This window comes from Mirounga angustirostris, unplaced genomic scaffold (assembly GCF_029215605.1).
Source record: "Mirounga angustirostris isolate CCGP_5_RB_7025 unplaced genomic scaffold, mMirAng1.0.hap1 SCAF_17, whole genome shotgun sequence".
Lineage (NCBI taxonomy): Eukaryota > Metazoa > Chordata > Mammalia > Carnivora > Phocidae > Mirounga > Mirounga angustirostris.
Window position 1 is genome coordinate 15787288 of NW_026991725.1, and position 27819 is coordinate 15815106.

General features: G+C 53.0%; 1 protein-coding gene across 2 annotated transcripts; it reads left to right on the forward strand.

The window, feature by feature from the left end:
• Positions 1–2439: 2439 nt before the first annotated feature.
• Positions 2440–27716, forward strand: TRIM25 (tripartite motif containing 25). 2 transcript variants are annotated; one of them, XM_045889206.3, is made up of 9 exons: positions 2441–3130; positions 7203–7298; positions 10021–10254; positions 13294–13465; positions 15047–15112; positions 17380–17406; positions 17749–17838; positions 17920–18018; positions 21090–27716. In XM_045889206.3, exons 1-9 carry the CDS (start codon positions 2528–2530, stop codon positions 21614–21616), a joined length of 1914 nt encoding a protein of 637 aa, XP_045745162.1. In that variant the 5' UTR covers positions 2441–2527; the 3' UTR covers positions 21617–27716. The 2 variants fall into 2 exon arrangements, with proteins under 2 accessions (XP_064438501.1, XP_045745162.1); XM_064582431.1 differs by lacking the exon at positions 7203–7298 and having other exon boundaries at positions 2440–3130.
• Positions 27717–27819: the final 103 nt, after the last annotated feature.

The following is a 27819-nucleotide window of genomic DNA, read 5'->3' on the forward strand; positions in this document are numbered from 1 at the left end:
TCAGGCAGGATAGGAATCAAACGTGAGCCAGGAGGAAGAGAACACAGGGTTTACAGAGTAGTGATAGGGTCTAGAAGATGGAGTGTCTGGGAGACTCTGAAAAGGAAAAGTGAGTCTCCCCATCACTTCGGGCTAGGAAAGGGGTCCAGGGTTTGTGTTCCTCCAGGAGTCCAGGGTAGGGATCAATCACACGGAGTGTCAGCTGAACAACAGGTGTTCTTCCATAAATCACCGAAGGTAGGGGTATCCATGCCAGTGTGGGCCGAGGTTTGTTCGAAGCTAATGTCCTGGAACGTGGTTGGGATCCCGTTTTTCTTAGATGTTCTCAGGTGTTCTGGGGCCAGGACGAGACTCAGAGAGCAATTCACTTCCTTGCTTCCCCCTTGGAGTGGGAAAGGAGCTTCTCTGGGTTTACCTAGATGCAAGGTGAATTATACAGCGTGAGTAAATGGGGCCTTTCTTGAGCTTCCCTGTCTCAGTAGGTCTTAGTAAATATCTACTGCACGGAATTTGATAAACATAAACTATGTTCCCCTGAGTCCTCTTCATTCACTAGCCTTTCTAAACTCTCAGAAAATTCTACAGATACTCTGGCTGAGTCACCAGGCCGCCTCACCCACAAGAGCTAAGTCATAGGGTGTTTCATAGTTTAATTCCTGGAAACGGCTCCATCCCTCCCCTTGGGAGGCAACATCTTCTAGTAGGAAATGTTTGGCTTCTAGAATGGGATGGGCTACATGCCAGGATCTGTTATCGTAGGCAAGTTATTTCGTTTCTCTAAGCCTTGGTTTTCTCATCTGTAGCATGAGATAATGATACCTACCTTAAAGATGTAGTGTGAGGATTAAATGAGATACTATGTACAAATCTGATTTCCTAACCCCTCCTTGCCTTCTGCCTTCCTCCTCACCAAGCAAACAATAACAACAACGTAATACAAAAGAGAACAAATGGGGTTAAGAGTCTTGGAGGAACAGAAAGGAAACCCAGGAATCAGAATTTTAAGCAAAGCAATCCTGAGTTAGAATCTCAGTTTTGTTTTGTATGAAATATGTGACCGTATTCTGGGCCCCACCTTGGGTGGAGAAATTACTTAAAAAAAAAAAAAAAAGTGGTGAGGGGAGTGTGCCTGGCTGGCTCAGTCCTTGAGCAGCAGACTGTTGGTCCTGAGTTTGAGCCCCACCTTGGGCAGGGAGATTACTTAAAAAAACAAAATATGTGGGGCACCTGGGCGGCTCAGTCGGTTAAGCGACTGCCTTCGGCTGGGGTCATGATCCTGGAGTCCTGGGATCCAGTCCCACATCGGGCTCCCTGCTCAGCGGGGGGTGGGGGTGGGGGTGGGGGTCTGCTGAGCGGGGGGGGGGGGGTCTGCTTCTCCCTCTGACCCTCTTCCCTCTCTTGCTATCTGTCTCTCATTCTCTCTCTCTCAAATAAATAAATAAAATCTTCAAAACAAAACAAAACATGTGATCCTCATCTGTAAAATGGACGTTATAAATTCTGTCTTCTAGCCTTTGTAAGGATAAGAGATAAGGTATGTGACTTGTCTTGCACAGAGTAGGTGCCCCATAAACGGTAGCTTTTACTTTTAGCAGTTTAAGACATTTCTTTTTTTTTTCTTATTTTTGCTGCTCACCCTGTCCAGTGCAAACTCTGGCTAACTCTTCCCAAAACCCTACCTCTCTTTTCTGTCCCCCACCCCCTCTCTTGAATGACTTCTCCCCCTCCTGTACACCCACTTTCCCCGCACCCAGGCCAGGGGAACAGAGCTGAACGAATGAAAGGAAATAAATCTAAATAAACGATTTTGAGAAAAACATTTGTTTCAAAATTATTGTGTGTGAGTGAGAGAAAACCTTTGTTAAGACTGGGATATCTGCAAACCCCAGTAAAGTAGAACTGGAAAAAAACAGAACAAAACTGCGTGTTCTATTGGTTGGTATGGAAAGAAACGGCGAGCTTTCTGAGTGTGGGCCCAGGGGCTCCGGCCTTCAAGGACCATACCCCGATGTGCCAGAGCCCAGCCAGGAGGGGAGGAGGGAAGGGTCTAAAAAGGGGGCGGCTGGTCTTTAAGGCCAGCGCGGATCGACAGCCTCGCCGGCGGGCGCGCACCGCGCCGCGCGGGTCTGGGTGGGTTCTCCGCAGGAAGGCACTGGGCGCGCCGGGGCAGAAGCGCCACCGGGCCGGGGTTCTCCACCTGCCGCGCAGGTTTCCTCCTCCGCCCGGGCCGGGGGGGGGGGGGGGGGGGGAGCAGAAACCGCTGCGGCCTGGGGGCACAAACTGAGGCCCGAGGCCGGCGCCCGCGCCCACCCGGCGGGGCCGAGCCGCTCCGCGCGCGCCCCGACGCCCCGCGCCCCGGGACCCCCCGGCGGCCCGGCCCGCCCCGCCCCGCCCCACGTGACTTCCTGCAGGGCCGCGGGGCCCGCCCCGCCCGCCGCTCAGTTTCGTTTCCTCGCGGGCCTCGCGCGGTCGTTGGTCTTCCGCGGCCGCCGTCCCAGCGCGTCCCTTCCCGTCCCGCAGGAGCGCCATGGCGGAGCTGGTCCCCCTGGCCGAGGAGCTGTCGTGCTCCATCTGCCTGGAGCCCTTCAAGGTGCCGGTCACCACCCCGTGCGGCCACAACTTCTGCGGCTCGTGCCTGGACGAGACGTGGGCCGTCCAGGGCCCGCCGTATCTGTGCCCGCAGTGCCGCGCCGGCTACCACGCGCGGCCGCAGCTGCGCAAGAACACGGTGCTGTGCGCGGTGGTGGAGCAGTTCCTGCAGGCCGAGCAGGCCCGGGCGGCGCCCCCGCCCCCCGACGGCTGGAAGCCGCCCGCCCGCGCCGCCGCGCCCAGCCCGGCGGGCCCGGTGGCCTGCGACCACTGCCTGAAGGAGCCCGCCGTCAAGACGTGCCTGGTGTGCATGGCCTCCTTCTGCCAGGAGCACCTGCAGCCGCACTTCGACAGCCCCGCCTTCCGGGACCACCAGCTGCAGTCCCCCGTCCGGGACCTGATGCGCCGCAAGTGCCCCCAGCACAACCGGCTGCGGGAATTTTTCTGCCCCCAGCATGACGAGTGCATCTGCCACATCTGCCTGGTGGAGCACAAGGCCTGCTCGCCTGCGTCCCTGAGCCAGGCCAGCGCCGACCTGGAGGTAGGTGGTGGCGGGCGAGGGCACGGGCACTGGGAGGCAGTCTGGGCTGGGGGGTGCGGAGGGAGCCGCCGTGGGCATCGTGGCCCACCGCGGACCACCTGGGGTAGGAGGGTGGGCCTTGCTGGGCCTGAGAGCCGGGGCAGGGGCGTCCCCGATGTCCGAATAGAAAGGGGCGAGGAGAACATCTAGCCCTCCTCTGTCATCCGTGGTCCACCCTCTTCCCCCACTGAACAGACGAAGTTGCCTGCCTTGAGCCTCGTACTTGTCTGATGGTGTTTAGTCGAGGGTTTTCGGCGTCAGATAGGAGCCCTGGAGGTTACCTCTGTTCCCTCATTAAATCTGGGCAGCATCCAAGAGGTGGATATAATTAGGTCCATTTTACAGTTGAGGAAATGGAGGTCCAGAGAAGTTAATTTAGCCTCAGCTAACCCAGTAGGTGGTTAAGCAGGCATTGGGACCCCGGCTGGTTCGACTCTACAGTTTGCTGCTTTTCCCCATGACCAGCCTGATATCCGAGTTCATGGAGCATGGGACATTCCAGGAGGCTTGAGGTCATGTGAGCAAAAACTTTTGGTGAGCCAGAGAGTTCTAGTGACCAGGGAGGATTGTTATGAGCAGAAGGGTGGGCAGAGTGCCAGATACGTCTGGCTACTACCCGCAGGCAGAACCAAAGTCTTGCACCATAGTGACTTCCGCCCTGGCTGTGCGACTTCGAGCACAGCATTTGGCCCCGGGGCCCGAGTCTTCATCAGTAAATCGAGGCGGTGGGACCAGGTGGCTCCCTAAGGGGCCTTCCAGGTCTCTGATGATGTTAGTGGTTTGGGGGATCATAACTTCCCTCGCGGACTCAAGGCAGAGGCCGAAAAGGTGTAGTGGGACCACCTTTTTTATATCAGCCTGAGCTCCAGAGTGTGGCCAGATTGCCTTTAATTCTCGAGGCCCTGTCGTGGAGAGCAAGGACTGTTCTGTCGTCGGAGGAGATAGGAGGCCTGGCTGAGGTTTACGGCAGCACCAGGGCCAGGGGGCAGGCCTTGCTCCTGAGCAGCCATAGCCCTTCCCGGGCCCCGTCTGCTTCTCCATCTGAGCTGGGTCCCTCAGGACTTCTTCCCTGAGTCTCAGAGGCCAGACCTCAAGGCAGTGTCTGAGAGTTGACCCCTGAGGCACAACCATGTCAGGCGCGGCCACCTGCGTCTCCACTTGCCTCCCTAAAGAACCTGCCAAGCCTTTCGGGCCAGAACATGGCTCCGTGTCAGCTGTGGTTTATGCCAAGTCACTGCAGTTCGCCAAGCCTCAGCTGCCTCATCTGTAAAATGGGATTCATAGCATTTCCTCCTGATCTGCAAGGGTGGTCAGGAGGCTCCGGGGCGATGAGCTTGGATGAGGTGGGAAGTGCTTCATAGGCAGGTCCCTGCGTCAGATGGCTGGTTGGCTCTGACCTCGGCCTGGGTGTTGAGACCTAGGTTTGAATTCTGACTCTGCTTCCTCGCTGGGTGAGTGCTAAGCACTGCAGGTGTAATTTCTGAGCAGCTGGGGTAGGAGAGAGCTTGCTGGGGCGGAGGTGTCTTCTTTGCCTCGGGGTGCTTGGGCCTGTCCCTGAGGACCGGGCGGCTGGCTCCCGTCAAAAGGCTCTTCTAGAAGTTCTTATCCATGGAGGCAGAAGGCAAGTAGGGGCCGGAGAGTTCTTCTCAGTCTGGCCTGGAGCTACACCTGGCTCCCAGCCTGGGGCCTGGAGCTGGAGTCTGCACCCAGCGTACTTGTTTGTTGTACACGCTGGGCTTTGTAATCCTTGTAACAGGCCTGACCTTGCCACCTCCCTGGTCCCCACCATTGTCCTGGCTTGCCAAGTCCTTCGATCAGCCTCCCTTTCTAGCCCCGCTGCCCCTCGCTACTGGGACAGAGCCAGCTGTATCTGGGCAGTGCCCCGGCCTTGGGTGGCTGCCTTGTCTTGGCCAGTGGTGCGGGGTGGACTCGGGACTCCGGTGCCTCCCACGTCCTCATGGAGGACTCAAGTCCCCAATCTGTGAACAGATCCTCAGAACTTCAAAAAGTTCTCTACCCTCAATGAGGGGATTGTTGCCTCTCTTGAAGTCCCTGGGCCACTTTCCTTTGTCTGGAGCCACATAGGCCCCTCTCTCTGCTGTCAGGGGACTGTCATATATACATTTCATTAATGGTGGATAAAACTTTCCAAAACACAGAGTTTTGGGGTGCACTGCTGAGCGTGGCTGTTGGAGGTGGAACCCAGTGCCCGGGTGTTCTGAGTTCTCTTCCAGCTCTGAGGCCTGTGAGTCCAGATCTGCCTTGGCCTGGCCTTCTGCCTTTGGCCCACAGTTTATCTTGGCCACTTTTAAGAGGCCAGGTTGAAGGGCATTGTCGCAGAGGTTGAATATGAAACATCACCAGTAACTTGGGGTTTCAGGGTCAAGCTAGTGTGACCTTGATCTCTGCTTCCATTCCCTTATATGTGACTGTCACTGGGTTGTTCAAATTCAGGTTCAAGGTCAAGTTTAGACCTGATATCTCTAGTGGAGTGGGAGAGGCAGGGAAGTGGAGGGGGCAGGCTGGAGGGTGTTGAGCCAGCTCGTTAGGGGAAGTAAATGTTTTTTCCTAGACATTTCCTGTGTACTCAGTGCTTTAATTATAACACCGGGACCTTGTTTTTTTTTTTTTTTAATATTTTATTTATTTATTTGACAGAGAGAGAGATAGCGAGAGCAGGAACAGAAGCAGGGGGAGTGGGAGAGGGAGAAGCAGGCTTCCCGTGGAGCAGGGAGCCCGATGTGGGACTCGATCCCAGGACCCTGGGACCATGACTTGAGCCGAAGGCAGACGCTTAACGACTGAGCCACCCAGGCGCCCAACACCGGGACCTTGTAACACCAGTTAACAGTGATGTGACTGTTCTTCGATGTCCTTATTTATAAAGGACAGGTAACTCCCACCTTATATAGTGTTGTTCTTCGCTTTAAGTAAGTTAACACCTGTGAAGCCTGGCTTGCAGTGCATATATAAGAAACACTAACTGCTATTATTCTGGTGCTGGGTTTTTTTTCCCTCCCCATTTCTGTGGCCCAGCATTTCACCTGAGCAGGGAGGGAGGACACTCCCGATATTGATTCTGAAAATTTATAGAAATGCTAAGAGGCCTCGGATGGTATTATCTTCCTTCGTGCGTAATTGGCCTTGGTTCCTGGAGGTTGCTAGGGACTTAGCAATTCTGAGTCACTTTAATTCAGTTTCAGGGATTGAGCTGTTGGGGGGCTGGGCTACCGCTTGTTCATCCTTATTCCTAGCGTGTAGCCTGTGGAGGTCCCCACCCGTGGGGCCAAAGGAGCCTTGGACTCTCTTGTCCCCCTACTTCCCCGAGGTTGACAGTGACTCTTCCAGCTGTCTTCTGGAATCGGCAGATGGTTCTGGGAGAGCAACCCCAGAGGCCAGGCTTACCTCTCTGGATTGCCTTCTCCCAGATCTTGGCTGTCATCCTTCCCTGCTTAGTTAGCTCTCCATTGTCGTGAAGCAGATTCTTCTTCCCAGCAGTTTGCTTGTGTGGTTGTTTGCAGGGGGAGGGCTGACTCGGAACGACCTCATTTGCCATCACTGAAGCAACCCCTCCAGCTCGTCCTCGGCCCCCTTGCTGGCCGCCTGGCCTCTGTTTCATTGTCTGTAAAATGGGGGCTAATGAAGAAGCTCCTAATCCTACAAGCTGACCTTTGGTTTGTCCTTACTAAAATCCAGGCACTGTGCTGACTTCTCATGTTGCTACTGGCCCTGGGAGGTGGGAACATCTGTATCTCTTTCTTGGCCGAGGACACAGGTGACAGGTGCTCGGACAGCTGGGAACAGGGGCTGGTACCCTAGTTGGTCTGTCTCCAAATCCTATGCTCGTAACTTCTTTCTTGTATGGTTGCTCTAGAAGTTTGAAGGGAGGCAATAAATAGGCGAATGCTTCAAAAAGCTACAGGCAGGCAAGACTCGGGGTGGCAGAAGCACCTATGGGATAGATTCCAGGGCCAGTCCCTGGTGTTGGGGGCTGGGCTGAGGTGAGTTCTCATGCTGGTTGTTTCCTCTGCAGACCAAGCTGAAGCATAAGCTGACTGTCATCTACAGCCAGGTCAACGGTGCCTCGAGGGCGCTTGAGGACGTGAGAGCCAGGCAGCAGGATGTGCGGGTGAGTGACCAGGCTCTCCACCGCCAGCTCGACCCTGGGCTCCTGTTGGCTTCACGCACGGTGTCGGGAATAGACATCCACCTTGCAAGACATCCAGAAAGCTATGTCCCCAGGAAAGATCCTTTGTAGACGTAAACTGAGGACAATCCATAAGCCCTGACCTTGGTGTGGGGAGGACAGGGGCAATCATTAAAAATTAGGGCTATAAAGTAGTAATAGAGGGGCGCCTGGCTGGCTCAGTTGGTAGAGCATGTGACTCTTGATCTTGGGGTTGTGAGTTCGAGCTCCACGTTGGGCGTAGAGCTTACTTGAAAAAAAAAAGATCGTGAAAAAAAAAGTACTGACATAAAAAGTGGTTATGATTTAAATGGGAGAAAAACAGGAGGCAGAAGTGTATACACACTAGAGTTCATCTATTTATAAAAAGCAAGTGTGTTAGTTTTCTAGGGCTGTCGTAACCAGTCACCACCAACTCAGCTTACTGGGACAGAAGTGTGTTCGCTCACAGTTCTGGAGGCCAGAAGTTCAGAATCAAAGACAGGGCCACACTTCCTGGTTCTAGGGAAGAATCCTTCCTTGCCTCTTCCAGCTTCCGGTGGCTCAGGTGTTCCTAGGCTTGTGGCTGGTGTCACTCTAGCCCCGGCCTCTGTCTTCACAGCCTCTCTGTCTTTTCTTCTGTCCTTAATAAGGACATTTGTCATTGGATTTAGGGCCCACGTGGGTAATCCAGGTTAACTTCATCTCAAGATTCCTACCTTAATTACATCTGCAAAGGGTTTTTTTTTTTTTTTTAAAGATTTTATTTATTTTTTTTAAAGAGAGAGACAGTGAGAGAGGGAACACAAGCAGGGGGAGTGTAAGAGGGAGAAGCAGGCTTCCCGCTGAGCAGGGAGCCTGATGTGGGGCTCAATTCCAGGACCCCAGGGTCTTGACCTGAGCCGAAGGCAGACGCTTAACGACTGAGCCACCCAGGCGCCCCATCTGCAAAGACTTTTGCTAAGTAATGCAACCTTCGCAGGTTCTGGAATCTGGACATATCTTTGGGCGGAGGGAAGGCATCATTCAGCCCATTACAGAAAGTGTAGGAAAAAAGACTGAAAAAGATTGGAAGTATAGTAACAGGATAGTAGTACAAGCATTGGAGTGGTAGAATTAGAGATTTTTTGGGGGTCTAGTTTTTATAAGTTTTATAAGGTTTTTGATATTATAAATAAAAGAATGTATATATATTTTAAGTTTATTTATTTAAGTAATCTCTATACCCCACGTGGGCCTCGAACTCATGACCCCAAGATCAAGAGTTGCATGCTCTTCTGACTGAGCCAGCTGGGCGCCCCTAAAGGAATATACTGAAAGAAGATTTTTATATTGAAAGAAGATTTGAGGGCGCCTGGGTGGCTCAGTTGGTTAAGCGACTGCCTTCGGCTCAGGTCATGATCCTGGAGTCCCGGGATCGAGTCCCACATCGGGCTCCCTGCTCAGCGGGGAGTCTGCTTCTCCCTCTGACCCTCCTCCCTCTCATGCTCTCTGTCTCTCATTCTGTCTCTCTCTCAAATAAATAAATAAAATCTTTAAAAAAAAAAATGAAAGAAGATTTGAGTTTTAAATATCCTGCTCTCGAGCTGTAGGGTCTGGTTTTATTGTGGTATCTGTGGTGTAATTAGACGAGTTCTGAGAATACCAGCTCTGTTACATAATAGCCTGTGATAATTGCCTCCTGTGGGCAGATCTCTGAGCCTCGGTTTTCCCAGCTGCACAACGGAGTCACAACGTTTTCCCGACGGTGGCTGTGCGGCTTAGATGAGGGCACCTACGGGAATGTACATGTACTGGTTGGAGGGGGCGGGCTAAACTGCTAACAGAGATTACCCCCCCACCTCCGCACCTCCTGCCCCGCCAAATTCAGAGGCTTAAATAAAATAGAAGTTTCTTTTGCTCCCTTTGGCAGTTCAGTGCCAGATACGAGCTGCCCAGACTAGTGGGGTGTCTCTGCTCCACGTGATCATTCAGGATTCGGAGACTTTTCTTATTACCCGACTACTGCAGGTGGTTTCTCACCTCTGGTTGAAGCTGGGTTGCCATGACGTCTTTGTTCTAGCCTGCAGAAGAGGGGACGGGGAAGATGAACGCTCTGCTCATGCTGCATCGGGAGCACCTTAGTCCCGTGGCCAAGTCTAGCTGCAGGGGTGGCTGGGGAGGTAGCCTGTGCTGGGGCGGCCATGTGCCCTGGCAAACTCCAGGGGTGTTCTCTTACCGAGAGGAAGCCATTCTCTTTGTTCCTAAGCTTTATATAAAGAGCATCACGCCCTATGTCTTCTTCTGCACGTTGTTTTTTCCCCTTGGGGAAATTTGTCCATGCGTTGCCCCAGTTCATTAATTTTCATTACTATTTAATATTCTATCCTATGAATAATTTGCAGATTTGTGTCTTACTGATAGACATTCGGTTGCTAATTCAAACAATGCTGCTTAGGAGCATTCTTGTGTCTATCTCTGGGGCAGGTATCTTGAGTGTTTTTCTAGAGGATGTTCCCCGGATTGGGTAGGAGCACCTTGAGATTCACTAGACTTTGCCAAATTCCCATCCAAAGCAGTTGTGCCCATTTTTCCCACCGCGAAGTACAGGTAAGAGTCTGGTGCTCCACATCTCACCAGCACTTGGTACCACAGCCTTAACTTTCTTGCCTCTCTGACAGATGCCCCTGTGTCTTGGCCCTGTTAGGAGGCTACAAATCGGAAGATGGAGCAGCTTAGACAGGAATACATGGAAATCAAGGTGCTCATTGATGCCGCAGAGGCCACCTCCACACGGAAGATAAAGGAAGAGGAGAAGAGGGTCAATACCAAGTTTGACAACATTTACCAGATCCTTCTCAAGAAGAAGAGTGAGATCCAGGCTCTGAAGGAGGAAGTTGAACTTGCCCTGACCAAGGGGGACGAGTTTGAGTTTCTGGAGGTAGGTCTCGACGAAGACATGGTCGAATGCACTTTCTGTCTGCCCACATGCTGTTGACGACTCGTGCAGTGAGGCCACCGGGAGACGGGGCTGTACGAGGTCCCTGGGAGCTGCCCCGAGACACTCGCTATGTCCGTTTTCTGTGCCCTGGGACAACTTAACCACAAACCTACTGGTTTGGAAGAGCATTTATTTGCTATCTCACACTTTCCATGGCTCAGGGGTCGGGCATGGCTTAGGGGCTTGCCGGCTGAGGATGAGCCGCGGCTTGTCTTCCAAGCTCCTGTGGTTGTTGGCGGACTTCAGTTCCCGTGGTGCAGCCCGAGGGCCCCCTTTCTCGCTGGCTGTCGGCTGAGGTCTGCTCTCGGTTCCCAGAAGCTGCTGCAGTTCCTTGGCATGTGGCCCTCTCTCGGCTTGCCAGGTACTTCTTCAAAGCCAGTGGAGAATTTCTCCCTCCAGGAAAGCCTGGTCCCTTTTTTTTTCTGCTTAGATTACTTAGATTATTGGTCTCTCTCTCCTTTTTTGAAAATTTTAATTAAGTAGGCTCCATGCCCAACATGGGGCTTGAACTCATGACCCCAATATCAAGAGTCACATGCTCTACCAACTGAGCCAGCCAGGCACCCCTCTTTTTTTTTTTAACATTTTAATTCCAGTATCTAGTTAACATACATTGTTATATTAGTTTCCCCATGTACACCAGATTCAACAATTCTGTACCTTACTCAGTGTTCATCATGATAAGTGTGGTCTTAATCCCCATCACCTAGTTCCCCCATCCCACCACGCCCCGCCCCTCTGGTAACCACCAGTTTGTTCTCTAGAGTCTGCTTGGCTCTCTCTCTCTCTTTTTCCCCTTTGCTCGTTTGTTTTGTTTGTTAAATTGCCACAAATGTGTGAAATCATGTGGTATTTGTGTTTCTCTGACTGACTTATTTCACTTAGCATTCTACTCTCCAGATCCGTCCATGTTGCAGATGGCAAGATTTCATTCTTTCTTATAAGCCTGGTCCCTTTTAATGGCTCCTATCTGGTTAAGTCAGGCCCACCAGGATACTCACCTTCCTGATGAACTCAAAACCAACAGATTTGAGATCTTCATTACATCTGCAATATTCCTTCAGTTTTTCCATATAAGGCAACTGAATCACAGGAGTGCTATCCTAGCACATTCACTGTCCTGCCCATACTCAGGGGGAGGAGATTATACAGGGTGTGTACCCCTGGGCCAGGTGGGCATCCTGGGGGCCATCTTAGAATGTTGCCTACTGCAAACGCCTCCACCCCCTTCCTTCCATCCCTCCTCCCCATGGACCCTGGAAGTGTCTCTCTGAAGGCCCTGGGTGACCAGGCCCTGTCTTTGCCAGCACCCTCCTCTCTTGCCACCCACGCCCTGCCCATGCCCCGTGCTGTAACCACAGCAGAGCACTCACCATTCCCCAGACACCCTGGGCATTGGATGGGAACACCGTGGCTGACCTGCTCTGCCTGGTAAATCTTCTCCTTTCTCCAGGCTCACTCTAGCTTCCCCCCATCTTCCTCAGATCCCGTTATTCTGCCATTACTGGTGATTGAGGAGCTCACATGTCCTCTGCTGTCGCACCCAGTGGCGCCGTTTTACATGCGCTTGTTGTTGGCTGTGTTCAGGCCGCCCGCTCCCTTATTACCTCTCCCTTCTCCTGGCATGCAGCCCGTGTTCCCGTGAGCCCCATCGATGGGGCGACGACAGCTCAGAGGACCAGGTTCCTTGTGTAGGTCCTGGGGAGAGTACAGGAGTGACTGGGAACCTTCTCTTCTCCCTGAATGGACTTCTTTCCATGCCTGGGCTGGGCACCCCTGACTTTCATCTCAGTGTTCCTTCCTGTTTGTTGGAGTGACTGCCTAGAGCTTTCTTTCTTTTTTTTTTTTTTAAAGTATTTTTATTTATTTTTGCGAGAGAGGGAGAGAGAGCGTGCACATGAGTGGGGGGAGGGGCAGAGGGAGAATCAGGCTTCCCACGGAGCAGGGAGCCTGATGCGGGGCTCGATCCCAGGACCCTGGGATCATGACCTGAGCCGAAGGCAGACGCTTAACTGAATGGGCCACCCAGGCGCCCGCTGCCTAGAGTTTTCTGAGAAGGATTCTGAGTCCTTAGCTGGGGCCTCTTGATGCTGTATGACCCGATTTTATCTCAAAGTGTGGGACCCTCTGTCAGTTTCTTCCTTTTCACTGGATGTGCCCTGGCTGAACCCTTTGTGCCTTGAGGCATCCCTGTCCAGTTTTCGAACGTGTGTTCAGAGCTGTTCCTGGAGGGCTGGAGATGGTCCTGGGTTTCCTGTGCTTGGCCAGTCACAGGGGGAGGAGTAGAAGAGCATTATCCACGGGGGTCAGGAGATTTGTGTCCCAACTTTGTCCTTGCCACTGGTTGGCAGAGTTCCTGGCAGGATGCTTGTTGTTTCCTTTTTCTTTTCTTTCTTTCTTTCTTTTTTTTTTTTTAAAGATTTTATTTATTTATTTGACAGAGATAGCGAGAGAAGGAACACAAGCTCAGGGAGAGGGAGAGGGAGAAGCAGGTTTCCTGCCGAGCAGGGAGCCCGATGCGTGGCTCAATCCCAGGACCCTGGGATCATGACCTGAGCCGAAGGCAGACGCTTAACGACTGAGCCACCTAGGTGCCCCTTCTTTCTTTTCTTTCTTTGCTTCCTTTCCTTTCCTTTCCTTTTTCCCCTCCCCTCCCCTCCCCCTCCCCTCCCCTTTTTCCTTTCCTTTCCTTTCCCTTTCCCTTTCCCTTTCCCTTTCCCTTTCCCTTTCCCTTTCCCTTCCTTCTCACGTGTTATTTCTTGACTTCAGTTTCTCCCTTGGTAGGTGAGTGGCCTCTGAGGGCCCTTCCAGATCCAGAGAGCTGTGACCGAAAGTGCACGTTAGCTCCCAGCAATCTCTGGCCTGTGATCGGACTGAGCATCCGTGAGCACAGGGAAGCTCCTCCTGGGGTTCATGAGGCCTGAGCCCGGGCCCTGGCTTCCTTGGAGCTGCCTGAACTAACACTCTGGCTTGTTTCAGAAAGGGATAAAACTGCAAGGTGTCTCCACAAAGCCAGTCTACGTCCCCAAGGTGGAGCTGAATCAGGAGCTGATCAAGAGTGTCTCTCAGGGCACCTCGGGCCTCAAAGACGAGCTGAAGCGGTATATCAGGCAGGCCCAGGACAAGAAGCCCGAGGAACCCACCGGCTCAGGTAGCCATTAGCAAACCCCGAGCTCCCCTACTGGGACCCCTAAAATGGGAGGGGTCCCCCCATTGGGGGTGGGGGTAGGGTCTTGATCCAGAACACTGGGGCTTGAGTTGCAGGGGTCCAGGCATATCTGCCCTCCATCTGGGAGGTCACGGGGAAACCTCCTGAGTCGTAGCCATCCTTCCGAAAACATTTCTGGGCACCTTGATGCTAACGACGGGACTTTCTGGACAGGCTGTTCTTGTGTGTGATCTTGAGGCTGGCTCAGGTGGCTTCTGAATAGACTCCCCACCAAATTATCAGTGTAGTTGGTGGGGAATGGCTAGTTTTGGGGTCAGAGAAACCTGGCATTCTTCTCTGACACCCTCTTTCCTTCCCCCCTGTATCCAATCCATGACCAGATTTTAGTTCTTAAATTTCTCCTGACTCAGTCCACCGCCCCCCCGCCAGCCATCACCTGCCTGCTTTCTGTTGCCCCCACCTGTGGCAGCTTTCTAGCTAGTCCTTCTGCATCCACTCCTGCTGCAGCCAGAGAGAGCTTTTCAGGGTGTGAATCTGATCTCCTGGGACCTTCTTCCCTCACCCTGTTCAGAGAATTTCCATGGCTTTCAGATTTCAGACCACGCTCTTGCCACTGTTCTACAAGCCCCTGCCTGGTCAGGCCTTGTCCGTTTCACCAGCCTTGAAGCGCCTCCTCCTCCCACACATCTTTCTGCATGCAGCTCCTCACATATGCTAAGCTTCCTGCCACAGGGCCTTTGTATGTGCCCTTCCCACTGACCAAAAGGCTCAGACCCCACCATCCTTACCAGTTCACTCCTCTCACCCTTCAGAGATCAGTTGAAACATTGTATTTCTCAGCAAACTTCCCCTGTCACCACCACTCCCACTCCTCAGACTAGGTCCCAGGATCCTTATCATCCCTTGGGAGCCTTTGCGTATCTGTCATTTTGTTCTTCCCCCACTAGATTGCAGTCTCTGTGAGGGCAGGGGCTCGGTCTGTTTTTCATCCAACACTCTCCCCAGTGCCTAGCACAGAGCATGGCACATAGTGAATCTTACCGTGTAACCCTGGGGGTGGGGCTTGAGTCTCAGCTGGGCGAGCTGAGTGTCCTTGCAGAAGGGCCTCTGGAACAGGTGTGGCATGCTCTGTGTAGAGGGTACAGCTGTAGACGAATTGGCCATGCATATTTGTTTTCCTGCTACATCAGTGATTGCTGGTCTGGGGAAGGGTGATGGAAAAACTGGAGGGTGAGGAACGAGGCCTCTTGGCCTCATCGCCACAAGCAAAGGGCTCGTCCCTTCCTGTTGACACCGGAAGAAGCGGAACCTGAGAGGCTTTAGAGGTCATGGAGCGGGGCACTGGCAGAGAAAACATTGACCCCGGCTACACTTTAAGAGAAAAGAGGGACACACCAAACTCGTCTTTTTGTCTCCTTGTTTCTAGCTCCTGTAAAGGATTGGGTAGGGAAAGTCCGTGGAAATCACCTTTGTAGACCCTCTCTCCGCCTGCCCCTGGCAAAGCTGGCCCCTGGGGTTGCTTTGGAAAAGCTGCATAAAGTAACCCCTTCTTCTTTGGCACAGGGAACCCCGGAGAGCATGGCCCAGCATCTACGCCCAAACCCATACACTTTGCAAAAAAGTTCCCGAGTAAGTAACCTTGCTGCTGTTCCTGGGGCTCTTGCCAGCCCGTCCCAAATGGCCGTGGTTGGGGGGGAGGGGGGCAAGTACCTCTACAGACGAGTCTGGCCACAGTGCCACCGAGTGGAGGCTGGAGGGGCTGCCGCAGGGCTCCCCTGGGGTGCTTGGCAGGACCTTCCCTTCAGCACGGGTTGTGCTTGTGCGGCCGGCCTGGGCCAGCAAGGTTACCAACACCCGCTTGTCTTGAGAAATACTTGCTGACACCCAAGTTTTGGCACTTGGGCAGAGCGCCCCCTGGAGGAGCGGCTCAGAGCTGTTCCGTCTTGAGTCATCCTGTGCTTCTGTCCGAGCACTTCCTGACCTCCTTCCCATGACTGTCCTTCTCTTACCCGCCCCCCCCAGCCACTGAAGACCGTGTTTTCCTAATTGCCCCCACCTGTGAAATTTTAATACTACACATATGCAGTATGTCTCTCTATATATTATGCTTTCATACATGTAAAGAGTAAGATTTTTTTCACCCTCTTCCACCAAGAATCCATTTTTGCCCCCTTGAGGGGGGCATACCACCCACACGGTGAGAAGGCATATGCTGTTGAGGGTGGGGGTCAGGGAGATGAATGGTCCTCAGTTTCCTCATCTGTCAAACTTGGACCATAACGACGATGACCTCATGGGATTCTTATGACTGAGGTTTCCACGGGACACTGATCATTGTGAAGCTCCTTAAAGCCCATAAATATGCCCCTGACCTGTGGCTGTTATCACTTCTCTGAAAAGTCAGCGTGCCCCGAGGAGTGCTGCCCCTGGGGGATGTGGGAACTCTGGGTCCATGCTATTGTTGCTTGGTTTTAGAGTCTAGGCTGTCTTTGGCAGACAGATGTGTGGTATTAGGTCTCCAAATGGAGTAGAGAGCCAGGAGCCGGGGTGCCTGGTGTGGATGGAGCAGGGAGCCCCCAGCCAGCCGGCAGATGTGGAAAGGCCCCTGGTGTGACCAGGGAAGGGAAAAATTGGTGAACAAGCACTATGCACCTGTCCTCCAACCACACTTCCCCGAGAGCATCCTCACCGCCGGCCCAGATCACAAGTGCGGCTCTTAGCCCGAGTGAGCTGCAGATGGTGGGAAGGAGTGGACCAGTCACAGTGCAGATGAGACTCAGAATGGCTGTGAGGACCAGGGAGGGGGCCCGTGCCCTAGGCCGGCGGCACAGCCTGGGGTCCTCCCAAGTGGCTGGTCCTGTGTGAGTGGGCAGGTGAGGAGGAGATGGGGCCAGAGTGAAGACAGCGTCTGGACATAGGACTCGGAAGTGGGAGGAATGGGGAGCAAGGGGGTCATGTGGGGCTGAGTGGGGGCTGGTGGGGAAGTAGAGGATGATAGGAGAGCAGCGTTTGTCTGCGGGCAGGGATAAGATCCACAACACCCCTTTTCATTCCAGTGGTGGGGAAGGTGGCAGAGGGAACCCGAAATCTTCTAGCTCACGTAGACTTGAGCATGTTTCAGACTCACCAGGGGTGTATAAAACACAGGTCGCTGGGCCCCACCCCTGGACTGTCAGAGTCAGCAGAGTCTTGGGTGGGATCCAAGAGTTTGCATTTCCTACAGATTCCCCAGCAATGCTGATGCTGCTGGTTAGAGACTCATTGCTTTAGGTAAACTCAGTTTTCATAGGCACACACTCCAGATAGTTTTTAAAGACTATTGTGATACTCAGCAAGCACAGTTTTTTGCTGACTCCCTTTTTGTTTTTTGTACTTTTTCTTTTATAGAGAGAAAATTTACCTATAGTAAAATGTGCAGATCTTAAATGTGCAGTTAGATTAATTTTGACAAGCGTGTATGTGTTACCAAATCAAGTTAAAGAATTACCCCAGAAAAGTCTTTCATGCTCCTCATTATCAGTCCCAGCCCCCAAAACCACTATGCAGTTTTCTGTCACCATAGATTCATTTGCTTGTTTCCAGGGACAACATTCTCACTTTATTTGTATGGGTCACATTCATGCAAATTATTATTATGGTGGTTTTTAAGAAAGATTTTATTTATTTATTTGAGAGAGAGAGAGTGAGAGAGTGCAAGAGCATGAGCAGGGGGAGGGGCAGAGGGAGCCAGAGAAGCAGTCTCCCCGCCGAGCAGGGAGCCCAGTCCCAGGACCCTGAGATCATGACCTGAGCCGAGGGCAGACGCTTAACCAAGGCACCCAGGTGCCCCTATTATGGTGTTTTGAAAGTGTCATCATGCTGTGCTTCATCTTAATTCTGAAAATTTTCTTTTTCAGAAGAAGAAAAGAGATCCAAGAAACCTCGTAAGTTATGCATCTGTGCCCCCGTTTGTTTCTTGAGATTGCCCAGGTGTGGAACTAAATGCTGGCAGCAGAGCCTGGCCTCTCTGGTCGGGGTTCTGTGATGGGGCCCGAGTTCTGTGCTTAGGTTCTGTCGTGGCAGGCGGGCCTGAGGTTGGGGGTGAGCGCGAGTGCATGGAGTGAGACGGATAAGGAGCGTAGCCCTGTCTGGACTCAGCTGTATCCTTCCGGCTGTCCAGGGGTGTGTTTGCAGAAGTAGCGCTTGCCGATCAGTGTGGAAGGGACGACAGGCCATCTGGTCACTGTGTCATGGGTCCAGTTCATGTTTCTCCTCCTTATCGCCAGCCCCTGCCTCTGCCTCTGCCTCAGCCACCAAGATGCCCACCTTTGGAGTCCCGGAAGAGTTACTGGAACTAAAGCAGGCTGGCCTGGAGAGTGAGTTATTGTGGGCAGGGGGTAGTGTGGGGTGTCCACTCTGAGTTTGTGCTGAAAACGGCTCTCTGTGTCCTCTCCCAGGTGTAGGCAAAGCCACCACCGCGCCGCTGAATGCGGCGGTCCTCAAGGCCAAGGTGCTGGAGACCTTCTTAGCCAAGTCCAGGCCCGAGCTCTTGGAGTGTGAGTAGCGTCGGCTCTGGGGAGCGGCCCCACTGGCTCTTGGGCTCTCCTGTGCAGCTCTGCTCACGGCTTCGCCCTCGCCTCTGTCTGGAGGTCCAGCTCGGCTCCCCTTCCTCTTGTGCGCCACCGGCCTGTCCTGCACTTGGCCGCAGCCCTCCTCGCTCCCCTTCCGTCCCCCCCCGCCCCTCCCCCGCCAACACCGATGCCACGGTGGTGCTTTGAACCCCCAGCCCTGCGTGAGCCCAGCTCGCCCCTTTCTCTGGACCCGCACCTGCTGCCCACTGCCATGCCTCGGGCATTGCTGGGGGCCCACTGCCAGCACCCCGGCTCCAGTCTTCTCCTCGGCTCCCCTGCCATTCCAGAACCTTCCCACTTGCCATAACCAGTCTTCTCCCTGTCCCACCCGCCCTCCTCCACTTCACAGAGAAGAGGGGCCCCTCGTCCCCTTGTTACTGCCATCTCTCGTGCATCGCCACCTGCCCCCTCCCACCCCCTCCCCGGCTGCCCCCCTCCCCAGCCAGTCCACCTCCTCCTGCTCTGTCTGCACTCCTGCACCTGGTCACCCTCACCGGCTCTCCTGGGGCCTGTCCCTCCGCAGATGTTTCAGTTCCCCTCATCCCAAAAGCAAAAGCAAAGCCAACAGAGGAACACAAAAGCGGCGAATGCAGACAGCCTCCCTCTCGCCTGAATACGGGTGAAAAATACAGATTTCTGGGCCCAGGCCAGTGCTGCAAGATCCGGCTGCAGGGGACCAGCACAGAAAGCTGGGTGGTAGTCTCATTTCCTCTGTGATCTTTGGAGGGAAGTTGGAAAACTACAGCTGCATTGCTGTGGCCAAGGGTCAGAACCCCCGGGGAGCTGGACCCCGTCCCGCTGCTGCCAGAGCTGCAAGTGTCCGTGTTGCCGAAAGCCCCCCAGGGCCGCGGGGGGCGAGAGCCGCGAGTCGGGCCTCTGTCCCTGCCCTGCGGCAGGCCCGCTCTGGCTGGGGGTAGTGGCAGCCCCCGTGCAGCTGAACGTCAAGGACGCCTTCCAGCCTTCAGTTGGCTGGCCCTCTGGGGGCATTCGTCCTTCTAGAAGGAACACCCCCTGCGTCTGCAGAGTCGCTGTGCTGCCCTGGGCACCACCCGCACCTCTGGTCGCTCCTTCATAGGTACCTTTGCAGTCAGCCCGGGCCGTCTACGGCAGGGGCCAGCTTTCTCAGGGCCTGTGTCCCCAGAGCTTCCTGCGGTTCCTCCCCTGCCCCCCGCAAGACCCAGGCCTGGCCTGGGGCCAGAGCTAACTGCCACAGAGCTGCCGGTGAGGTGACGCACTGAGCCACGTGTTTCTGGAGCCCTGGGCTGCTTGAGATCAGCCGCGTGGGCAGAGAAAGGGAGTTGTAGCAACGCAGGACCTTGGAGAACATTTTCCCTCCTCTGTTCATCTTGCCCCGGGTTGGCGGGGGGGGGGGGGGGGAACCTCAGGCCTCCGTGGAAAGCATCCTGCCCTGAGCCATCTAGCAAGGGAGTGGCAGGCGGTGGCAAAAACCTGGGTCTCTTGGTTTCCAAGTTCCCAAGCTAGGGATTTCCCCTCTGCCCTGGGACCTCTCTCCCACGGTCCAGGGTCTCCTGGGAGGGGAGGGGCAGAAATGAGTGTGTCCCAGGAAGGAGGTTGAGCATGGGGACAACATGCAGCTGAGCTCAGTCTTCAGATCTCCTGGAGCTGATTGGAAGTGTGGCAGGAAGGGTAGGGAGGCCATGCGAGTGTCCCGACCAGGAATATTCAGGTAATTGCTGTGTTTGGCTCCCTGCTGCCCACCAAGTAAAGTCTAGATCCTTTAGCTCTCTGCCCTGTGGCCCCGACCTGTCTCCCTTCTCCTGCTAGGACCTCTCTCCCAGCTGCCCAGCCTTTTCTGGTCCCAGTACATGCCACCATCCTTGTGACTCCAGGCTTTGCTTTTGCTGTCCCCTTTGCCCAGATTAGCTTCACCCCACTCTGCTTGCTTCTGTTTAATTTTTCTCAGCTTCCTGTTGCTCAGCTCAGATTCCAGCCCACTTGCGAAATGTTCCCCTGTGCTCTCCCCACCCTTCAAGTAGAGTCACTTTGCCCCTAGAGCAGTGCACCACCTGGTTAGCAGAGTGCGGCCTCACGGTGTGGTCACTGATGGGCTTGCCTTGCCATGAGGTTGGGTACCATGTCTGGTCAGAGTTGTGTGTCTTGCCCAGAATCAGGTGCTCAGTAAATGGCTTTGGGTGAATGAATAGACAGATGGGTGACAGATAGATGGAGAGTTGGCTGGATTGATGGATAGACAGATGGACACATGTCAGGCTGGCTGGATAGGATGGATGGATGGATGTGTGTATGGATGATGGACAGATGGAGTGGATGGGTGGGTGGGTAGATGGATGGATGGAGATATGGATATATGGGTGGGTGGGTGGGTAGGTGGATGGATAGATGGGTGGAGATACGGATATATGGGTGGATGGGTGGGTAGATGGGTGGAGATACAGATATATGGGTGGATGGGTGGGTAGATGGATGGGTGGAGATATGGATATATGGGTGGATGGGTGGGTGGGTGGATGGATGGAGATATGGATATATAGGTAGATGGATGGGTGGAGATATGGATATATGGGTGGATGCATGGGTAGATGGATGGATAGATGGGTGGAGATATGGATATATGGGTAGATGGATGGATAGATGGATGGATGGGTGGAGATATGGATATATGGGTGGATGGGTAGATAGATGGATGGATAGATGGGTGGAGATATGGATATATGGGTAGATGGATGGATAGATGGATGGATGGGTGGAGATATGGATATATGGGTGGATGGGTAGGTAGATGGGATAGATGGGTGGAGGTATGGATATATGGGTAGATGGATGGATAGATGGATGGATGGAGAGATGGATATATGGGTGGATGGGTGGATAGATGGATGGATAAAATAAATAAGTACTACCAGTTGGGGAAAGGTTTAACGACTGAGCCACCCAGGCGTCCCAAGGGGGAAAGGTTTAAACATGAGAGCACTTTGGGCTCCTTGTAATCGATCCCCTGGGTAATGCTTTCTTAGATGCCGTTAAATTCAGCCTGGACTACAACACCGCCCACAACAAGGTGGCGCTGTCGGAGAACTACAGTGTCGCCTCTGTGGCCGACTCACCCCTGAACTACCAGCCGCATCCCAAGAGGTTCATGTACTGCTCTCAGGTGCTGGGCCTGCACTGCTACAAGAAAGGGATCCACTACTGGGAGGTGGAGCTGCAGAAGAGCCACTTCTGTGGGGTGGGCGTCTGCTATGGCAGCATGCCACGCCAGGGCCCCGAGAGCCGGCTCGGCCGCAACAGCGCCTCGTGGTGCGTGGAGTGGTTCAACACCAAGATCTCTGCGTGGCACAACAACGTGGAGAAGACGCTGCCCTCCACCAAGGCCACGCGGGTCGGTGTGCTTCTCAACTGTGACCATGGCTTCGTCATCTTCTTTGCCGTCGCCGACAGGGTCCACCTGATGTATAAGTTCAAGGTGGACTTCACGGAAGCCCTGTACCCGGCCTTCTGGGTGTTCTCTGCTGGTGCCATGCTCTCCATCTGCTCCAAGTAGGCAGGCCCCGGACGCGGGCCTCTGCGGGCCCCAGACTGTGGGGGGCAGAGCTGCAGGGGGACCTCTGAGGGACCAGGGGTTGAGAGTGTGGGAGGGGACCTGGTGGGAGGCGGGGGCCGGGGGATGGGGTAAGAGGAGAGATCTGGCCAGGGGAAGGGGTGGGGGTGATCGCGTGCTGGGCCAGGAAGCATTGCCACCTCCTGGTGCCCATTAGGGCAGGGTGACCTCCTCCCCCTTGTTCTGGTAGGTCTCTGGCTGCGGGCGTGGGGCGGGGCTTTGGGGGGTAAAATCGTTAGCACCCTTTCCTCTTGGAGGGAGTCTGTAGCCGCCGTGCGCTCCTCAGGCGACGTGGCGTGAGCCCCTTTGCTCTCTGGATCAGCCTTCGGTTCTTAGCATTTTGATTCCTCCCTATAGGGCTATTCAACGCAATAGATTGTTTAAAAATTCCAGAGTAATTGAATTTCAGTTATTCACCCCCCACCCCTCCCCCTGCCCACCTGCGGGCATTCGGGTGTATGCTCAGACCCTGGTTATTTTCTGTCCTTAAGAGAAACTACACATGTCGGGTCTCCACCCAGATCAGAGTTTCTTTGTAGGGAAGAGATCCCTCCACTGGCAAATAGGCCTGCCCCCCTTCCTCTCCTCGTACCTCACACCCCATCGATGGCTTTCAAATGTTTAATGCAACAGGAAACTTTTCAGGCTAAGGTTTCGAACCACGATCTGAATCAGCCTTTGTGGAATTTGTGATTCAAGGTGAAGGTGACCCAGGTCCCACAGATGGAAACCCCTCCCATTTCCCACTCTTGGCTGACATTCTTTGGCTGTACCCACAGAGCCTTGGGGAGGCCTTCTTCCCATAGCTTAGGCTTTGGGGCAAGGAACTCCCCTGGGCAAGAGCGACCCTGCTCTGGGTTGACAGAGCGTGGTGGTTTTGCTCTTAGTAGAGTGTTGTCTTGCCTTCTTACTGATAACTGGGCTCCGTGGTAGCCTCTCCTCCCCAGGACTGTGAGATCCTGGACTGGCTGGTGGAGATCCCACGGTGGCCAGCACAGTCGAGTGGACAGCTAGGCTTGCTATCCGTAGCCTGTAATCGCATGGACAGGTCATGCGGGGCTGCCTCCCGGACCACGCTAGCTCACCTGCTGGGGTGACTACCTGTGGCCCAAAGCATCTTCTGGCAGGTCCTGGGAAACATCAGCATTCCTGTTTATCCCTGGCCACAGGCTGCACCCCCCGGGGCTGGCCCTCACGGGAGTCAGATGCCTGCCGCTGGCTCTAGCCCCTTCTCTTTGCCTCCTTTGAGCTAATTCCAGATGGGGGTTGACCAGGCTAGGGGAGCCAGAGACTTTAAGGGCCAGGGAGAGAATGCACTACAGGGCCCAAGCACAAGGGGCTAACTTTCCTGCAGTGCTTCTGTGCAGTGAAAATGATCCCAGTCCATGAAGGGGAAGGAAGGAATGGATTGCCAGAATTTCCCAAGCTCCTTATATCCTGATGTTGTCAGGATATAAATTCCCAATCCAAAAGTGGGAGGAATTTAACCTCCTGTTGGTGAGATGAATCCTGCTCTGGACTTTCCTAAGAGGGGAAGCTCAGATTAGGCTCTTTGTGGTATAAAAAAGAGGTCACCATTGGGGACGTGGCGACCCCAGACCTCTTCTATGAGTATTTGAGAATGTAACACATCTCTGGCCTCGAGCTGGAATTCCAGGGCACTCCCATCGAGCCCCGAGCACTGGAAATTCCTGATGGGTGTGTTGATCTGTGTCCTCCCCTGGCAAGGACTTCCACTTCCTTGGGAGGGAGATCATCTTTGTAGGGAAGAGATCCCTGCAGTAGCCGAGATGTAGTTTTTTTTAAAGTTTTCTTCCTTTGATTCTGGGAAGAAGAGTTCTTTGGTGATTCTTCTCTGCTGTTGGCCCAGGTCAAAAGCATCTTCATTGATCCTCTGAAACAAAAGCCTTGTCTGAAGCCAATTTGGCTTGGGAGACAGCTGGGCTGAGGGGAGGAGAATGCTGGCGGGGAGTCCGTGGGTCCTGCTGTGGCTCTCTTCTGTGGACCTCAGGGCAACAGAGCGCGCCTCCCCCGCGCGTTGTCCCAGCCTCGGGACGGGGCAGATACTTCCCTCTGTGTGTGAGAGAGGCAAGTGGGTAGCCCGCGCTGAACTCTGTGCAAGGGGCTCTGGAGATGGAAACCCTTGCTGTCCTGAGCCATCCTGTGTGCAGCGGTGAGACGTAAGTTCCCTCGCCACTGCCCAGGGCACAGTCCTCAAGGTTGGGGCAACTTTGCATTCATCTGACTTCTCGTTTTGCAAAGTCAGTCAGATGAGGAGGTATTGGATTCCTCTGCTCACTACTCTTGCCATCCCGTCATGGAGGAGATGCCACCTAGATGCCCCCCGGCACCCTGGGGAAGAGTCAGAAATCCCCAGAAACACAAACATAAAACTACGACCCCAGACGCAGGCGTCAGGGACCGACGCAGTCACTCTAGCATGAGCAGGTCAGGGTCGGGTGTTTGTATTATTCAAGACCGGTCGGTGCCTCTGGCTTCATTACTCTGAAATGGATCTGTGACCTGGAACTAATATTGGGACATCATTTCTTTATCCCGCCTCCCCCCACTATTGACTTTAGTTAATTCAGAGTATTTGAGCTATTATTTCACGAGCTGATTTTTTTAAGGAGTCGACTCTTCAGGAGACAATTAGGGCCGTAGGCACCGATCTTTTGAAACCCATGAGAACTACTAGGGCCAAGGCTGGTTGACCTGCCTTAGAACCTGTGAATGTAACAAAGCAGTATCTGGCACTTTTTCTTGCAGCCCAGACATCGTATGCATCGTCTACACACACTGAAAAGTATAGCACTTTCTGAGTTCTGGGAGTTCTCGTGAATTTTGTTTTTGTTTTGTTTTGTTTTCGTGAATTCTTGAGCCCGAGGGAGGTGCTGGATGTTTCTCTTGCTTCAACAATCATGTGTTGAAACCTAACCCCCAGTGCGATGGGAGGGGTGGGGGGATTAGGTCATAAAAGCAGAGCCCTCGTGAATGAGATCAGTGCCCCTATAAAGAGACCTCCGTAGAGCTCCCTCACCCCTTCTGCCATGTGGGGACATAGCAGGAAGACAGCTGTCTGAACCAGGAAGCTGTTCCTCACCAGGCTTTGAATCAACCAGCCCTGGATCTTGGCTGGATCTTCCAGCCTTCAGAGCTGTGAGAAATAAATGTTTGCGATTGAAGTCACCCAGTTTCTGGTACTTTTGTCACAGCATCTCAGCCTACGACACGCGGGAGCTGCACAGCTGAATAAAGGAAGCCTCATTTGAAATGCAGTTGGGAGGCACCTGGGTGGCTCAGTTGGTTAAGCGTCCAACACTTGGTTTCAGCTCAGGTCACGATCTCAGGGTTGTGGGATTGAGCCCCACCTCGGGCCCCACGCTCAGCACGGAGTCTGCGTGTCCCTCTCCCTCTGCCCCTTCCCCTGTTTGTGCTCCTTCTGTCTTTCTCTCATAAATAAGGCTTTTTTTAAAAAAAAATGGAGTCAGGAGGCTGGAAGGGGGAGCTCTCATGCTGTACCACTCCTTGCAGCCCTCTGCAGACCCAGGGGGAAGAGAATACCTTGCATTCGCAGCAGGAAGAAGCCTACACTTTACTACCCCAGCAGGAGGGAGAGAGATTTTCTCCTGCCCCGGCAACAGCCCAGCCAATGAGAGACCTTTACAACTCAGCTGGTGAAAAGCCATCACTCTTGCAACTCCCAGTTTATGCCAACGGACTTCTGTTGAGAACCCTCCAGAAACCGCCCGCCCTCTTTCCTCTGTCAAAGAATGTTCCTCCCTTTTGTTCTCAGGACTTGTGTGTAGTTTTGCCGTGACTTGCATGTCCCGAGTTGCAATTCTCTGCTATTCCTGAATAAATCTATTTTTGCTGGAAATACAACTTTCATTTTCAAGGTTAGCATTACCTTCTGGATTTGCCAGTCAGAAGTGTCGGCGGCCTGGGGACCCCCGAAGTGTGGCTGCTGTCTGAAGCAAGGGCAGTCCTGTTGGGACAGTGTCCCCCAGCCTGTAGAATCCAAACTGCGGGCTGTTAGCAGAATTGTGTCACCGTGCACCATGTGCTGTGAGCACAGAGGTGGCGGGATTGCAAACTTTGTTGTTTTTTTTTTAAGATTGTATTTATTTATTTGACAGAGAGAGCACACCCAGGCAGAGCGGCGGCAGGCAAAGGGAGAGGGAGAAGCAGGCTCCCCGCGGAGCAGGGAGCCCGATGCGGGGCTCGATCCCAGGACCCTGGCAGGCAGACGCTTAACCGACTGAGCCACCCAAGTGTCCCATCTTTTTGGTTCTTTATAAGGAATTCCATCTCTCTGTTTACAGTGCCCATCGTCCCTGTATGCCATCTACTTTATCTATCAAAGCCCTTAGCTAATTAATTATAGTTGTGTTAAATTCCCAGCCTGATCGTTCCAGCATCCCTACCATGTCTGCTGTACCTCTTCGGATTGTGGTGTCTGCCTTCTGGCCTGCTCTGTAACCTCTTCTGCCTAGCCACACGCGATGTACTCGGCGAAGGTGAGAGGCGTGGCTGTGGACAGGCCTTTGGTGTGGGCGGACGGGACGTGTTCCGTAGTCCTGTGATGAGGTCTCAGACCTGGGTGAGCCTATGCTTCTGGGCTGTGAGCTTCACAAGTATTTCTCAGTCTTCTTCTCCTCCCCCCAAGTAGGACAGGATGGCTAGAGGGGGCTGCAGTGGGCTACTTCTCTGCCCCCAGATCTGCTAGGCTCTGATAAAAGCCCAGCAGGGTAGGCTGTGGTGAAATAGTTTCTCCTGAGGACAGGCCTTGTTAAGAAGAGCAGAGTGCTCTGCTGTATTTCAGAATGGTCCCTCTTCCCCTACCTCCTGGAAGCTCAAGAGGATTTTTCTCCGGTATTTACTGTGGGAACCTGATTGAGCTCTTGGAGGTAAATCTCACAATACGGTGGGAGTCCCCCTATGACTGGGCCCCTTGGAGTTTTTAACCTTCGGAGTCGTCCACCCAAGTCGCCAGCAGTTCATCAGTTACACTCCGGGTGTTTCTACTCCAGCAGTGGTTCCATTGGTGAGTCTCAGCCTTCAGAAGTCATGATTCCTTGTTTGCCGTCTGTGTCTCCAATCTTGGGGACAGCAGTCGGCCCTGCGTACTCCCGTCTCGTATGGGTCCAAGAAGAGTGGCTGATCATTCAATCTGTCAGCTTTGTACTTACTGTTAGGAGGGAATTGCAACTTCCAAGCTTCGTATATGTGGACGTCCATGCTTTCATTTTTATTCAGTTCAAAATACTTTTGGTTTCCCTTATTTCTTCTTTGACCCATCAGTTATTTAGAAGTGTGTTTTTTTAGTTTTTACATATCTGGGGGGTTTTCCAGATATCTTTCTGCTATTGGCTTTTAATTTAATTCCATTGTGGTCTGACATATACTTTGCATTGTTTGAATTGTTGGAAAGTTAGCAAGTTTTGATTCATGACTCAGAATATGATCTAACTTGGAAAATGTTCATGTGCATCTCAAAAGATTGTGTATACGGCTGTTGCTGGGTGGACTGTTCTATACATGTCACTCGGTCAAGTTGATAATGTTCAAGTCCTTTATTTATATCCTTACTGATTTATGCTTACTTGTTGTATCAGTTATTGGGAGAAGGGTTTTATAATCTTTGACTAAAACCGTGGGCGTATCTACTTTCTTTTTTTATCAGTCTTTGTTTTATGAAATTTGAAGCTTCCTTATTAAGCACCTATTTAGGATTTTTATGTCCTTTTATCCTTATGAAGCAACCTTTACATCCCTGCTAAAATTCTGTGCTCTGAAAACCGCTTGTCTGATATTAATACAGACACTCTAGCTTTCTTTTGCTTAATGTTAGCATGGCATATCTTTTTTCCATCCTTTTGCTTTTAACCTATGTCATGTTTGAAGTGTATTTCTTATAAGACAGCATATATTTGGTTCTTGCTGCTTTTTGCAATCTGACAATCTCTGTTTTTAACTGATGTGTTTAGACCACATACACTGAATGTAACTAAGCATGTAGAATGGGAAATAATGCTGTGGTCATCTTTGGAAAAAAAACAACAACTGCCATAATGCTCTCCTTTTTTTTTTTTTCTCCTTGAACACTTACAGACCAGTTTCAGCTTGGCTGGCATCTATGTTAA